The following is a 16,302-nucleotide window of genomic DNA, read 5'->3' on the forward strand; positions in this document are numbered from 1 at the left end:
AGCAGCAGAACAGAACCTCAAAGGCAGAACCATCAGAGGGGCAGCACTGGGAAAAGCTGTGGCTGGTGGGAGTCAGGCTGCAGGAGAGAGGAGCTCACCTGTCCATCTGTCTGTCCATCTGTCCGTCCACCTGCAGCCACCCACCCCCCTGTGCCACCCAGAGGGGCAGAGCCACGGCCAGGGATGCAGGGGCTGCCCCAGATCCCTGCTGGGGAAGGACACAGGATGGGCCCTGGCAGCAGGGGGGTCCCAGCCTGACAAGTCACCTTTGTCTGAGAGGCAGAAAATCCTCTGGTGTGTGACCACTGGGTCACTCAGGGTCAGCCACAGGGCTGGAGACTTGTTTTAGCAGAACACTTGGCTTCATTTTCCAGCTCAATTTGTGGAAAGTTTCTAGACCAAGAGCTTTGCACAGTTGTTGTGCCAAACTCCAGGGCCTGTGGAAAGCCCACACAGCAGGAAAATGGAGCACACAGAGATGCTGGGGCAGCAGGGTCCCACTGCTGGGGGCTCCTCCACCCAAAACATCCCACCCCAAATGGAAATCTGGGCCCTCCCCAAACCCCTGCTGCCCACAAGCATTGTTCTTTTCCACACACCTTAAAATACCTCATGGAAGGATAGAGATGCTCAGAAAACAAACCCTGGGTTATTTAGGCACAACAAGGGAAGGGATTCATAGAATCATTAAGGTTAGAAAAGACCTCCAAGATCATAAAATCCAACTTTCTATATGAAATCAGTACACATACATGTATATATACATATATACATACATATATATATACACATATATATACATCTATAGATATACATTTAAATATTACATCTATAGATATACATTTAAAGATTACATGGCCATCAGCAGCTCAAGAATATTTATCTGTGGAGTCTACTGAGTTTGCTGCCTGTGCTTCCCCTGGGCCAGGTTTAAGGACATTGCCAGAGCCCTGAATCACTCTGGTTTATGGAGCTTCCTCACCACAGGCATGATCCAGGACTCCCAAGCTAAAACTGCTCGAAAAGAAACAAACACACAGACACCCTCACAACAGCCTGCACCAAAAAAATAAATAAGTCATCAGATAGTTGGAATGTGATGTCATCTGGAAGCAGCCAAGCAGCAGACTGGGAGTTTCAGGAGCTTTTCTCCAGTCAGAGGACTGGCAGATAGGCAGGCTCTGCTCTGACCTGGCAGCAGTCTCTGAGCACAAACCAGCCCACAAGACTCAGAAGATGCAAACCCTGAGAGGAAACATGAGCAGGTATTGAGGGCAGGGGAAATAACCCCCTGACCTGCCTGGAAGGCAGCACCTCAAGCAGCATCAGCCTGTTTGGGGCACCCAGGGCAGCTCCTGCACCCACTGAGCTGGAACCACAGCTGTGGGTGTAACCCCAGCCTAGCACCACAGCTGGGAGCTGCTCTGCTCCTCTTACACAGCAGCTCAGATCAGGCTGTTCTGGAGCTGCTCTGGTACAAGATTTTACCTAATCCCCCAAAAATGCCATTTATTGTTTGACAGGCTGAAGATCCACCCCTTGGGGCTGGCCTTGGCCATCCAAACCCAGATCAGGGATCCAAACCCAGACAAGAGCAGAGTTCTGGGGTCTGGGCTGAGCTCTGGGTGGCTGCAGGATGGAGGGGGATGTTCCCCCAGGGGTGCCCAGGTCAATCCCCCAGGAGGGCAGCAGGGGACACAGCAGCAGGAGGGTCCCCAGGGAGCCCAGCCCTGCTCTGCTGGCCCCAACAGCCTCTCCCAGCTCTTGGCTTGCTCCAGAGCCCTGGTGGCTCCCAGCCAGGCAGCCACAATGCAGTGGAAGGAAGAAGAAACAGCTTTGTTTGCCCAAAGCCTTGCAATTAATCAAGTTCCTCTTTCCTCACAGCCCCACGTTCCCCACCCCAAACGCACCAGGCAGCTCCCAGCCATGGCAGAGCCCAGCACAGGGTTTGCTCCACAATTTCACATGAACAAAGAACCAGAAAATGGAATTAAAGTGGGATAGAGATGTGTTTGCACTTTGAGAAGCACTCAGGGCTGTCAGAGCCCTCTGGAGCAGCCCCATCCCTGCCAGCAGCATCCCCTGGGCACCAGCTCTGCCCCACATGGAATCCCAGATTCAGGCTGGAAATGACCTCCAGGAGCATCAAATCCCAGCTCTGCCCCTTCCCCAGCCCAGAGCTCTCAGTGCCACCTCCAGGGACTCCCTGGGACCTCCAGGATGGGGATCCAACCTCCCTGCCAGAACCTGAGCACGTTTCCAAGCAGGAATTCCTCCTGATCTGGACCCCTCACTGTTTTCATAGTGACACACAGCAAAACAAAACACCAGTGCACTTCCCTGGCCTCTTTCCAAATCAAAGTGGGGCTGAATACCAGGGTGAGAACCCAGGCTCCTCAGGGACAGCAGAGCTTGATTTATGAGCAGATTTCTTCAGCAGAAGTCCCAGAGATGCCATTTGAGAGGGACATTGCCAAGGTGGCTGCCGGGAAGGCAGGATGAGGGTGGGACCTGCTCTCTGCACCTCTGATTGCCATTATCCTCCAGGAATATAAACAGGAGCCAGCAGGGCTCAGCAGGGACAGGAACTGCAGCTCAGGCAGGGTGAGGACTCGTTTCTGGCTCTGGGTGAGCACAGCTGGGCAGGCACAGCTCAGCCTGGGCTCCCCAGCAGCATCTAAAGCTCTTTGCTCCTCCTCACATGCTTTTGCTTTCATGCTGATAATTGTCAAAGTTACCTGTGCTTTTAAGAGATCATTTAAAAAAAATAATCTGCCCTCTCCTGATAGATCCATTGCCCCTGGATCCCAGCCCAAGGACAGGCTGGGAGCAGCTGGGCAGGGAAGGTGTCCCTGCCATGGGATGGAGGGGCCTGAAGGGCATTGCAAACCCAAACCCAAACCCAAACCCAAACCCAAACCCAAACCCAAACCCAAACCCAAACCCAAACCCAAACCCAAGCACTCTGTGGTTCTGGGATGCTGCACGTGGATTTGGGATGGGCAGAGCAGAGCACAGCCATGGCAGGAAGGTGCAGCACCACCCCAGCCCCACAGCCCTGCTGGGCTCTCCCTTCCCCTGCCCCAAGGCTTGGAGAAGTCCCTGATGCACAACAGTCATATCTGAAATTTCTCTCATTTTCAGGCATGGAAAGAGAAATGTTCAGTTTTAACTGGATGCCTAATGAAGATTTATTTATGTGGGAATAAGACTCTTCCTTGGAGTAACTGGGTTATTTTTTCATGACCACTAGACCTTAGATCTGCTCCTCATTTCTTTCCATACCCACAGAGGGCAAGAAATAGCCATACTTGGTCAGTGAGAAAATGAAATTAAATGCAAATAGACGTGTACTGACTAAATCTGAGTTTCCCAAGGTTATTATTTCCCTAAATGCCAAGTCCCTGGGGTGAAGGAGGGGCAGCATGGGCCTGGGGCAGGGCTGGCAGTGTGGGGGCTCAGCCAGTGCCCTGAGGGTGAGGATGGGCACCAGCTCTGGGAGCACTGGCAGGCCTGGAGCAAGGGATGACCACACCACCAACAGGACACACAGACAACAGGACACACAGACCAAGGGGACACACAGACCAGCAGGACACACAGACAGACACACACACACACACACAGGACACACAGACCAGAAGGACACACAGACCAAGGGGACACACAGACCAACAGGACACACAGACAACAGGACACACAGACCAAGGGGACACACAGACCAGCAGGACACACAGACAGACACACATACACACACAGGACACACAGACCAGAAGGACACACAGACCAAGGGGACACACAGACCAACAGGACACACAGACAGGACACACAGCAGACCAAGGGGACACACAGACCAGCAGGACACACAGACCAGAAAGACACACATACACACACAGGACACACAGACAGGACTCACAGACCAACAGGACACACAGACCAAGGGGACACACAGACCAGCAGGACACACAGACAGGACACACAGACAGACACACATACACACACAGGACTCACAGACCAACAGGACACACAGACCCACAGGACCCACAGACCAGCAGGACACACAGACCAGACCCCCCCAGGACACACAGACCAGCAGGACACACAGACCAAGGGGACACACAGACCAGCAGGACACACAGACAGGACACACAGACAGGACACACAGACCAGCTGGACACACAGACCAGCAGGACACACAGACAGACACACACACACACAGGACACACAGACCAACAGGACACACAGACCAAGGGGACACACAGACCAACGGGACACACAGACCAAGGGGACACACAGACCAACGGGACACACAGACCAAGGGGACACACAGACCAAGGGGACACACACAGGACACACAGACCAACCAGGACACACAGACCAGCAGGACACACAGACCAGCAGGACACACAGACCAACCAGGACACACAGACAGGACTCACAGACCAACAGGACACACAGACCAGCAGGACACACAGACCAAGGGGACACACAGACCAGCAGGACACACAGACCAGCAGGACACACAGACAGGACACCCAGCCCCAGCACTGCCCTGTTCACAAGCCCCTGCCCAGGGTCCTGCTGCAGTGACAGCTCCTGGCTCAGCCCTGCTGACTCACCCAGTACAACTCCTGCCCAGAGCAGTTTTTCCATAAAAATAAACCCAGCCCCAATAAATAAATGCATTCCCATCATAAAGCCTGGCTGGTGGCTGGGAAGGAAGAGCCTGAGCCCTGCAGCAGAACAATCTCCCTCTGGCTTGGAGACTCTGGCTGTGCTCCAGGGATGCCCCAGCAGGTCAGGAGGAGCCCAGTTCCCTGGGAAGGGACAGGGGGACCCCAGCCCCAGCACAGCCCTGCTGCTGCAGGAAGAGCTGACACTGCTCACAGGGGGTTTAGGAACTGGCACAGCTCCTGGCACAGCAGACCTGGGGCATGCAGGAGCATTTAGCAGGGAGCCAAGGGCTTTTGTAAACAGAAGCTCAAACAAACATCTCTCGTGTCACAGATGGTGCTCACAATTTACAGCTGGCACATTTAAAGGTCACCTTGGACTCATCAGTGCTCAAATGGGACACAAGAAATGCCCCAGGCCTGCAGCCTCAATATCTGCACTCCAAGGAGCCTCCCTGTGCCACCCACAGGAGTTTTTCCACAGGAATATCAGCAGGACTCCTCAGAAAGAACGAACATGGGAATGACCCAGCTCCTTTCCCTGCAGCTCCCCAGTTTGAGCACAGGCTCCTGGCTCAGCATCCTGAACAGCTCCCAGCACCACAGCTAAAAATTACAGAGAATTGTGAAGAACACGAGAAAAATCCCCAAAGTCCTGGAGAGAGCTGGGACAGGTGTCACAGGAGCAGCAGAGGGTCTGGAAGGAGCACAGACCCCAGGGCACTGCAGAGGCTCCCATGGGCACAGCTCCCAGCTGGTAACCCCAGGGCAGCCCCAGCAGCCTGGCACAGCAGCAGCAGCTGCCCCAGCCCTGCAGAGCCACATTTCACATCTGGGCTGCCTGCACACACAGAAGGGTCTTTATGGGGACACGGTTTGGGCAGCAGGACACTGGCACCATTCAGGCTCCCTGCAGCCACAGGGCAGGGCTGGGCACAGCCAGACCTGCTGCTGGCAGCCCCCTCATCCTCCTCACCCTCCTCACCCTCCTCATCCTCAAACCCAGTCCCAGCAGGGGCAGAACCCACAGAGCTCTCAAACCCACAGGCACAGCCCCTGCTCCCGGGCAGCACAGGGAGGGACATCCACTCCCACAGAATAAAATGGACTTAGATGCTTCATTTCTCATTGAAAGATTGGATTAAAGATATTTAATTAGAATATTTGCCCTGTGGTATCAGCCCCTCAGGATCCATATTCCAGCCTTTAGCACAACACAGACCAAAACCCCACATGCTCCTGCACATGCAGAAATTATCTCATAATCCCTGGACTTGTGGAGAAGCACCAAATGGCAGCAGCAGTGTCAGAGCCAGAGCTGCCCTGCCCAGCCCTGCTCCTCTCACAGAACCCAAGGCTCTGTAACTGGCACAGGCACCTGGGCCAGTGCCAGCCCTCTCACCCAATCCCTTGGGAACAGCACAGTGCCTCTGCTCCCCTGAGCCCCACACAGCTTCAGATGACTTATTCTGGGTTATTCTGACTTATTCTGGGTTATTCTGACTTATTCTGGGTTATTCTGTCTTATTCTGGGTTATTCTGATTTACTTATTCTGACTTATTCTGCTTGATTCCTTTGTAACTTCTGCTAAGAAATAAACCATTAGGAAGAGGCAACTCTTGGAATCTGAAAAACTGTGAATTTGGCAACCAGTCCTTGTAAAGTCCCAGCAAGACCCAGGCTCACAAACCCCATTCTGTGATGATAAGACAGAGCATTTTTTTCCCCTTGAAGGATAAACTAAAGCCATGCTATTGAGGGAATGGGATTCTGACTCCAGAGATTCAACCAGGCACGAGAGAGAGAAGCATTTTCACTGTCAGTAGCACATGTAAAGCACAGCCTGGATCTGGAGTGTCCTACCTTTGGGTGGTCTGTGGTGCCCCCACAGCTCTCCCTGTGGGGTGGTCCCAGGGAGCAGGCACAGCCCAGGAGAGGCTGTGGGGCTGCTGCAGCTCAGCTTGTGGCAGGAGGAGGATGATGGAAGCAGAGCAGATGGTGAAGCTGGATGAAGCCTGTGCCTGTTCCACACTTACCTTCTGTCAGAGCCATTCTCAATGCTGGAGTGAGAGCTGCACCCAAACCCCAAACCCCAAACCCAACCCAGCCAAGGCAACAGCATCACCAGGACCACAGCCCCTGTCCCAGCACTGGCCATGCTGGGCTCCCACTGGCACCAGCCACCCCAGGGCTGCAGGTGAGTGGGGACTGGGAGTGTGTGGGGCCGTGGGAGGGCTGGCAAGGACAGAGGACAGTGTCCCTGCACTGGGAGGGGAGCAGTGTTCCACCCTGGGGATGAACCAGGGAAAGGGGGAGGCTTCACCTGCTGGGGATGGGGCTGTGTAGGGTTGATGTGACCAGAAATGTGGATTCTGTCCCATCTGGTAACCCAGCTGGGGCAGTGACCCTGATCTCCTGGCACACATTATCTGCTCATGGGCCATCTTTAAACCAGCTGGGCAATCATCTTTATCTTCCCACAGCCCATCCTCCCTCCAGGAGATATCTCCTGTTCATGGCCACTGAGTCCCAGGGCATGACTGATAAAATTCCATCATCCCACTGGGAGATGCTCCAGCCAGGGGAGGAGCCAAGCCTTTCCTACCCAGATAAAAACTGAGATTTGGGACACCAAGGAACCTTCTTCCCACTGGATTCCAGAGGAAAACCAGACCTTTGCACATCATCCCTGGAGCTTCAGAGGAAACTGCACCTTCTCCAGGAGCACTGCTCCAGCTGAACCACATCTGCCCCTGCAGGAGGATGCAGCCACCATTGAATGGGACTGTGCCAACACCCTGACTGACTGACGGGTGTCAGCTTGGATTCTGACTCTGGCAGGGCTGGGATTGTTCTGTGTAATACTGCATTTCTATCTTAATTTTCCTAGTGAAGAACTGTTATTCCTAATTCCCATCTCTTTGCCTGGGAGCTCCTTAATTTCAGAATTATAATAATTAGGAGGGAGGGGGTTTACATTCTCCATTTCAAAGAGAAGCTCCTGCCTTTATTGGCAGATACCTGTCCTTAAACCAGGACAGGAGGAGACTTCACCTGCTGGGGAATGGGGGAGGCTTCACCTGCTGGGGATCTGAGCAGGTCTGCACGTGGCAGGGGTGGGAGCTGCTGTGGGAAAAGCTCTGGGCTGGCAGGAAGGAAATTCCCCCATCGCTGCTGCTCTGCTGCCGCCCGTTCAGGGACTTCAGAAATAACCCAGCATCCCCAGGGAGGCTCTGCTAAGGTCACTGCTTTTTCCCTTGAACTTTCCAGATGAAGGAAGCAATAGCAGAAGCAACAGCACAGATTTGGCCAGAGATCAACTGTACTGACAACAGTCACAGGATTGAACTCAGAAGAAAAGTTCTTTGTGTGTGCTGGAGTTATCAGCAGATGGGCTGGGCAGCACTGGGGAGCTCTGCTCAGAAATATTCCACATGGGCAAAACCAGCAGAGTGGAACTGATGGCAGATGTAACCCACAGCAACTAACTCCAGTTAAAAACAGAGGGCAAATGTTTGGTGCCCATTAAAAATTAAAATGTTCAATGGTATTCTTCAGCAAACTGCTGAGGTTGGGAATAAGAAACTACTCTGATTAAAGATTAAGGATGGAGAGTCTATAAAACACTAATTACCATTGTACTTACAGGGAATTTGGCCTGTTGGGCTTAATTACTTCCAGTTCAAGATCACTGGAGTTGAGGCTGGGCTGGGGAGCGCTGCTGGAGTTGAGGAAGCTGTTTGCATTTGAGGAGATGACAGATTCCAGGCTGGAGTTGATGATGCTGTTCCTGTTCTCCTCTAAAAAACACCAAAACCCAAGAACCATCAGCTGCCACTGAACAGAGTGAAGAGCAAATGGCTGTGAAGGCACCAGGAGCTCCAGGAAACCCTGAGCCAGGGCAAACAGGGACATCTCCCCAGAGCTCAGTTAGCACAGACACACTCCACATCAAACCACAAGAAACACCAGGCACTCCTTGGCTCTTTAGCCTTTAAGATGCAGATTTAAATGAACACCATTTTTAGTAGGAAAATACACATTTTCTTAAGGTATTAATATTTTACATTCCCAAAGGTGTCCAAAATGCCACAACCTGAAAGAAACTGAAATGTAAGCTACGTGCAGGAATGGATTTGTGTGACTGAAATCAGCCCCCAGGGATGGTGGCAGAGCAGGACAGCACCTCAGAGACAGGGCAGATCACCCAGGCCAAGCTGCTTCAGCCTCACCAACTCCTGCTTCTCTGTCCTGCTCAGCTCTGAAGGGGAAGAGGATGGTCCCTGCTCCACTCTGGCTCAGCTCCTCCCAAATGCAGAGCAGCAGGGGAGCAGGTTTTGCCTTTGGCTCTGATGTGGAATGGGAGGTGCTGGGCAAGCCCCAGTGCTGGGGCAGAGCTGCCACTGCTCTGCTGACAGCCAGGGCTCCCCAGGGATCCCCCTCTGCCTCCATCACATCTCTGAGGGGTGTCCCCGAGGTTTGTGCCACCTCAGCAGGGAGCACACTGAGCATCTCAAAGAGCCACCACGCCCTCCTCAGCTCTGTGCAGGGCCACTGACAATCCCATTAACCCCTTTCCAGTAATGCCCTTGCCACTGCAGCAGTAATGGCAGCTGTGAGAGGCAATTAGCAGCACTGATGGCACAGGGCAGCCCTGGGCACAGAGTGGCTGTTTCTGGGATGCTGCTTTCCTGAAAGACAGCACCAGCTGGAAAACATGGAGTCCTACTGCCAGGATACTTCTTTCCAAAACTATTTTTCCAGTGCACAATAACATGGTCAAACCACAACCCAAAAGTGATAGGGAATCCTTGCTCTCAATCCCTTTAAGTTCCAGCTCTTTCTGAGTGAGGAGAATGTGCAATAGTAATTTGTATCCTGTGCACATATAAAGGAGGGTATAAAAGAGTGCAAGAGGAACTCCTGGGTTGTGTGAAAAGTTAATCCTGAGCACACAGCAGAAAGGAACTGCCTGGGGCAGCTCTGCCACCACTGCAAAGGGAAATGCCACACCAGCCTGGGGATGCCCAGAGCAGCCCAAGGCTCCTCACCCTGCCCCTTCTCTGAGCTGCTGCAGGACAGGGCTGCAGGACAGGACCAGCAGGACAGAACCAGGAGGACAGAACCAGCAGGACAGAACCAGCAGGACAGGACAGCAGGACAGGGCTGCAGGACAGAACCAGCAGGACAGAACCAGCAGGACAGAACCAGCAGGACAGGGCTGCAGGACAGAACCAGCAGGACAGAACCAGCAGGACAGGGCTGCAGGACAGGACCAGCAGGACAGAACCAGCAGGACAGAACCAGCAGGACAGAACCAGCAGGACAGAACCAGCAGGACAGGGCTGCAGGACAGTACCAGCAGGACAGTACCAGCAGGACAGTACCAGCAGGACAGGACAGCAGGACAGGGCTGCAGGACAGAACCAGCAGGACAGGGCTGCAGGACAGAACCAGCAGGACAGGGCTGCTTCAGCTCAGGTTGAGCTTATCCTCCAGAGATGAGCCAAGGATGATGCTGATACACGTCAATGTGCTCCTGAAACTGGATTTCATTAATCTCCATCTGCAGGGAGCCACCATGGGAACGAGCAGCACAGGCATTTCCCTGTCCCCAGCTCTGCAAAAGGGCTCAGAGGGCACCAGCACCTTGGGATGAAAGAGATGATCTATGAAAAAGAGGAGAAAGTGAAGAAAAGCAGAGCACTGACCTCCAGAAATACTGACAGGCAGATGTGATAGCCAGCAAATGAAAAATGAAAGAAATGAAGCTGTCCAAGGATCTAAAAACCCCAAAGCCCTCTGGTTTTGAGCAGGTTCTAGGCAGCCCACGGGAGCCCATGAGAGGCCAGGACTGCCTGTGCTGAGCCTGGCCAGCCCCAAGGAGTGGCCTGAGCCCCTGGAGGGTGGACTGACTCCAGCTGGTTATTTGCAAACATCTCCTGCCCAAGGCTGAAGGCTGGAATAAGCTCCATAAGCTTGGCAGCTCAGAGTGGATTGTCCCTCTAATCTCCAGAGCAGGCACAAGCCAAGAGTGAGCTGGGAGTCCCCAGCAGCCACAGAACTGCCACAGCCTCAGCTCTAGGGGAAGGAGATCAATGGCAGAACCTGAAACTCCTGCTTCATTTTATTTCCTCCTTTTAAAAAGGCTGGAGCTGTACTTTGCTTCATGTTTGTGAAAGGCCATGTGAAGGATTCTTCACTGGAAGGTTTAATTTGGTTTCACAGCTACAAGAGCAGAGCTGCCCATCAGCTCAAGAGCATTTCCAGCACACAAAGAAAAGAAGAGCATTCACTCCTTACCCAAACTTACCCAAATTGAGGCAGGCAGAGCCTCAGCAGAGCCTTTCCTGCAGGAACCCTGTGCTGGGGCAGGGCTCTGCCTGGTAACTCATCCAGGGCACACTGGTGACAGTGACCCCAGAGAGGGGATGACAAAAGAACTGATAAGGAACAAAATGGTATTTGCTGTGTTGGTGACACTTGTGTCACAAGAGCATCCCTGGGTCAGATGTGGGTAAGAATGTGAATGTTTAACAACAAAATAATCACTGTAATCACAGATTAATCACAATTATTTAATCTGCTCCCTGGGTGTTGAACATGATAATTTTTTACTTAGACACAGCTGGGTATGATGAATGCTATGAAAATTTTAGAAAGACATTGGACTTTGATGAGCAGATTTCAAGTGATGGAAAACCCACTGCCCCACTTCACTTCTTTTTATGCCCAACTGCTCCACCCTTAAAAAACGTGCATCCTGCTCCTACTTAGAACGTTTCTAGCTTCAATTTCAACTTCTGATTTCTGTGGTGCTGAGCTGCTGCCTAAGTGCTTCACCCTGATTTAAGAGCCTTGGTCTGACTCCAGACCAGTAAGAAAGGAAAGGAAGAAGAAAAGAAGAAGGAAGGAAACCTCACATATTTCTCATGATTTGCAGCAGGGAAGGCAAATAAAACAGCAGTGGCTTCCCAAAGACACAGGAGGTTATAGACTGTCAGGAGGAAAACCAAGAAAATGTTGCTTCACATGGGAATAAATAAAAGCAGAAATAAAGAAGTGAGCTCAGTTCCTCTCCCAGGATGGCACACAGAGTCCAGCAGCCTGCAGAGCCTGCAGGCTGACAAGTCAGTTAGCAGCAAATAAATGACTGGGCTGGAAGTTTTCAAAGGCAGAGTTTGATATTTGAGGCCTCAGTGAGAGCTGTCCCCAGAGCTCTGGGGCACCACTGCATCCTCAAACCCACCAGGTCCTTCCCAAAGGAGAATGCCTGCTCATTAGCAGTGACTCAACCACAAACCCACGTTCTGAGGTCAGCACAGTGCTCAGAGCACTCTGTGCCCCCAGCCCTGCCCCGCTCCTGGCTCCCCTTGTGCCTGTCCTGCTCACCAGCAGACTCTGCTGCGTTTTTACCAAACTGGGAGAGCTCCCAGTGTGCAGCTGCCTGGCCCCAGCAGCACAAGGGCAGGAGGAAGCAGAGAGCTGGGAATTGGGTTCAGGCTGTAACATGAAACAACAGCCTGAGCAGACACATTTCTGCCACCCCACCGGCAGGGCCTTGGCTCCTTCACCCAAATATCTGGAGCATCAATTAGTGACAGAAATGGAAAGATGAGCTCCAACATTTTTAAACTGCCATGGTACATAATCCTCAGGAAAATGCCGAACCTCCTGGACGAGTTTTCCTGTCTGTAAAAGGCAAAGTGCCCCAGGGCATCCCAAAATCCCGGGTGGCCACCCTGGCCACAGGTGTGGCACCCGCAGCTGATGGCAGCGATGACGGGCCAGACACATGAGAAGGGGCCAGGCAGGGCAGGGGAGGGGACAGCAGCACTTTGTCCCGTGCTAGGGCAGCCCCACTGGAGCCCTGCTCAAGGGCTTGGATGCCAGCAGAGATTCCACTCCCCACCACGGCAACAGCAGAGGAAACAGAATCCTGACCCTGTCATGGAATCGTCCCTTCCCCTGGCAGCAGGAGAAGTGCAGGGGGATGGCAGAGGATGGAAAGGGAATGGGCAGGGAATGGGCTGGGGATGGAAAGGGGATGGGCAGGGATGGGCAGGGGATGGGCAGGGATGGGCAGGGGATGGGCAGGGGATGGGCAGGGAATGGAAAGGGATGGGCAGGGATGGGCAGGGGATGGGCAGGGGATGGAAAGGATGGGCAGGGATGGGCAGGGATGGGCAGGGGATGGGCAGGGATGGGCAGGGGATGGGCAGGGGATGGGCAGGGGATGGCCAAGGGAAATGCGGGCACAGCTGGAGCAGGGGAATGGCAGGAGAAGTGCAGGGCAGTGCCAGGGCAGTGCCAGGGCAGTGCAGCCCCTGGGCACCGTGCCCACAGGCACTCACTGAGCACTCACTCAGTGAGCACACACTGAGCAGACACTCACTCACTGAGCACACACTCACTCACTGAGCACACACTCCCTGAGCACACACTCACTCACTGAGCACACACTCACTCACTGAGCACACACTCCCTGAGCACACACTCCCTGAGCACACACTCACTCTCTGAGCACACACTCACACTCCCTGAGCACACACTCACTCTCTGCAGGCTGCCCCGTGTGGAACAGCATCAGCGGCCGCTCGCTGTGCACACACTCAGTCACTCACACTCAGTGAGCACACACTCACACTCAGTGAGCACACACTAAGTGAGCACACACTAAGTGAGCACACACTCACACTCAGTGAGCACACACTCAGTGAGCACACACTCACACTCAGTGAGCACACACTCAGTGGCGTCAGCGGCCGCTCGCTGTGCACACACTGAGCACACACTAAGTGAGCACACACTCACACTCAGTGAGCACACACTCAGTGAGCACACACTCACACTCTGAGCACACACTCACTGAGCACACACTCACTCTCTGCGGGCTGCCCCGTGTGGAACAGCGTCAGCGGCCGCTCGCTCAGCACACACTCACACTCAGTGAGCACACACTCAATGAGCACACACTCACACTCCCTGAGCACACACTCACTCTCTGCGGGCTGCCCCGTGTGGAACAGCGTCAGCGGCCGCTCGCTGCACGAGGGCGGTTTCGGCTCCGAGCTCTTCCTGCGCGGCTGCAGCAGCGTCGCGCCCGCCGGGGCCTCCGGCGCCGTGCTGAATATCTGCGGAATAAGGACAGGCCGTGCTCGGGCAGCAGCCCTGCAGCAGGGCAGGGCCCCCTGAGGGACACACACACTCTGCAGGGCAGCTCTGGGGCAGATCCCTGAACTGCACATCCCCGCTCTGCCTGCACCCCTCTCCTTCCAGCCACGATGCACACACGCTGTGAAGAACCCTGACACTGGCGCTCTGCTGCTTTTTGGGGTGCAGGTGATGAGGAGCAGCCCAGCCAGGGTCCCCCTGTGCCCCCAGGGCTGCAGACCAGCTTGGGAAAGTCTTTGCAACTTCCAGCCACAGCTGTCAGAAAACTGAGTAATCACATTTTTCTCAAGGGGATGAAATTTTAAAACTGCACAAAACCCCAAAGAGCAGCAGCCTTGCTGCTTGCTGATACTGGGTTATGTATTGCTCCTTTTTCTCCTGACCCCAGGCTCAGAAAGGGCAGTGACCCCTCCAGACCAGCTCTCTCTGAGCCTCTCTCCACTGCTGGAGTCCACTGAACCCATTCCTCAGCTCTTTCCTGCCCTACCTGCCCCAGACAGACAGACAGACAGCTGGCATGGCCAGGCTTTCCCAAAAGCACAATGTGGGCTCAGAGCCATGATGCCACCCCAGCCAGGCCAAGCTACTTTCTACTTCTGCCTTTGCTGCCCAAATGCACAAATCTGTTACTCCCTTCCAAACAAAACCAAACTAACAAAAGACCATAATCAGGGAACTGGCTGCACTTAGAAGAAAATGGTATTTTTTAGCACATGCATCCAGGGAGGGACAGCCAGGACCTCATCCCCACAGAGCCACCACTGCTCCACTGACAGAGCACAGCACCCACCCAACAAACACAAATGCAGCAGGACTCAGACCAACACTGGATACAGCCAGCACTTGGATAAACCTGGATTTAGTCAGCAGAGCAGGAGCCACTGAGCATCTCACAGGTTTGCTTTAGTGTTCATCCCCTTGAAACCAAGGACAAAGTCCCACTAAAGAGTGGGAAGGGGAGAAAGGGAATTTCTGTGCTGGAGGCACGGCCATGCTGACTCACCCTGGGATGACACAGACGTGCTGGAGCAGCACAGCTTCCACAGCCACAGCCCAAACCCAGAGCCAGCTGCCCCCTCCCTGGCACAGCCCCATGTGGGGCCACCAGCCATGGGCAGGCAGGGGGTGCCTGGGCAAAGACACACCAATTCCTTTCCATAAATACTGACAGGAGAGAGGCAAGGGAAGCCATTACCTTCTCGTGGTTCTCTATTAAAATTTCAATCACAATGTTCTGGAATTTGATGTCCATAATGGCAGCGACCGTTTCCTCCTGAGGTCGGAGCAGCGTCGGCCCAAACACCACACCCAGATTAGCAACAGTCATCAGGTTCTGCTTGTGATTATCTGCAACTCTGGGAAAAAAGGAGGGAGGGAATGAAGTAGGTGATGGAGCTAATCCACAGGGAAGCCCCTCCCTGCCTTCCCTGCCTCGTGGCTGGCACAAGGCTTACAACCCTGTTTACATTTTTCACGCTCCTGGTGAGCTCCTTGAAGGCTCAGCCATGTGGAAAAGTACAAATTTAACTGTTGTGCTCCTGGAGACCTTGCAGCCTCCATGAATTGACTAATCCCATAAAACCTCAACCCCACGGCAGCCACTGAGCCTCACGCTGCAAACCACTCCCAGGAAAACATCTTGAATCATTAATGCTCAAAACCCTTCTGAAAACAAATTGTTGGACCTCTGACACACACTGCTCTCCAGCTCAATGAGTGACCTCATCTCTTCCAAAGGCCAACTCCTTCCCAGCCATTCCAGCAGCAGAGGTCAGTCCCCTCTGGCCCAGCCAGGCTGGCTGGGGGGCCAAGATGGGGCTCTGCCCCCAAATGCTGTGCCCCACGTGTTCCCATCACACAGGGACACCCAAGCCTCTCTCCTCACCTCCTCCATCTCCTTTTGCTCACAAGAGGGCACAGACCAGCCCAGCAAGGTGAAGCAGCTCACACTGAGGATGTGGCACCCTGGTTTTGGTGTTTGAGGGGTTTCCCTGGCAGCTCCCCCAAGGGGACAAGTGTCCCGAGGGGACACGGCTACAGGGACACCCCTGGGCCAGGCTGGGCTGCAGGAGCTCAGCTGGACAGAGCTCAGCAGGTGCCCCTGAGGCTGCTGAGTCACAGAGACACTGCTGAGTCACAGGGACAGGTGTGTGCCAGGACCTGTACAATGCTGAGTCACAGGGACAGGTGTGTGCCATCACCTGCACACTGCTGAGTCACAGACAGGTGTGTGCCATCACCTGCACACTGCTGAGTCACACAGACAGGTGTGCCAGGACCTGCCACTGCTGAGTCACACAGACAGGTGTGTGCCATCACCTGCACACTGCTGAGTCACAGACAGGTGTGCCATCACCTGCACACTGCTGAGTCACACAGGGACAGGTGTGTGCCATCACCTGCACACTGCTGAGTCACAGACAGGTGTGTGCCATGACCTGCACACTGCTGAGT

The 16,302-nt window shown here is 53.9% G+C and overlaps 1 protein-coding gene across 3 annotated transcripts in view; it reads right to left on the minus strand.

Annotated features, from left to right (window-relative positions):
- ARHGAP26 (Rho GTPase activating protein 26) overlaps positions 1 to 16,302 on the minus strand; it is a 104,084-nt gene that overhangs the window by 11,631 nt on the left and 76,151 nt on the right. For all 3 annotated transcript variants that reach the window (XM_056502578.1, XM_056502577.1, XM_056502579.1), the window contains exons 18-20: positions 15,044 to 15,203; positions 13,676 to 13,808; positions 8,321 to 8,474 (exon numbers count right to left, since the gene is read on the minus strand). In XM_056502578.1, the coding sequence (XP_056358553.1) occupies positions 8,321 to 8,474; positions 13,676 to 13,808; positions 15,044 to 15,203 (447 nt within the window). The remainder of the gene's footprint in view (positions 1 to 8,320; positions 8,475 to 13,675; positions 13,809 to 15,043; positions 15,204 to 16,302) is intronic.

The sequence above is a fragment of the Oenanthe melanoleuca genome, chromosome 13 (assembly GCF_029582105.1).
Source record: "Oenanthe melanoleuca isolate GR-GAL-2019-014 chromosome 13, OMel1.0, whole genome shotgun sequence".
NCBI classification, from domain to species: Eukaryota; Metazoa; Chordata; class Aves; order Passeriformes; family Muscicapidae; genus Oenanthe; species Oenanthe melanoleuca.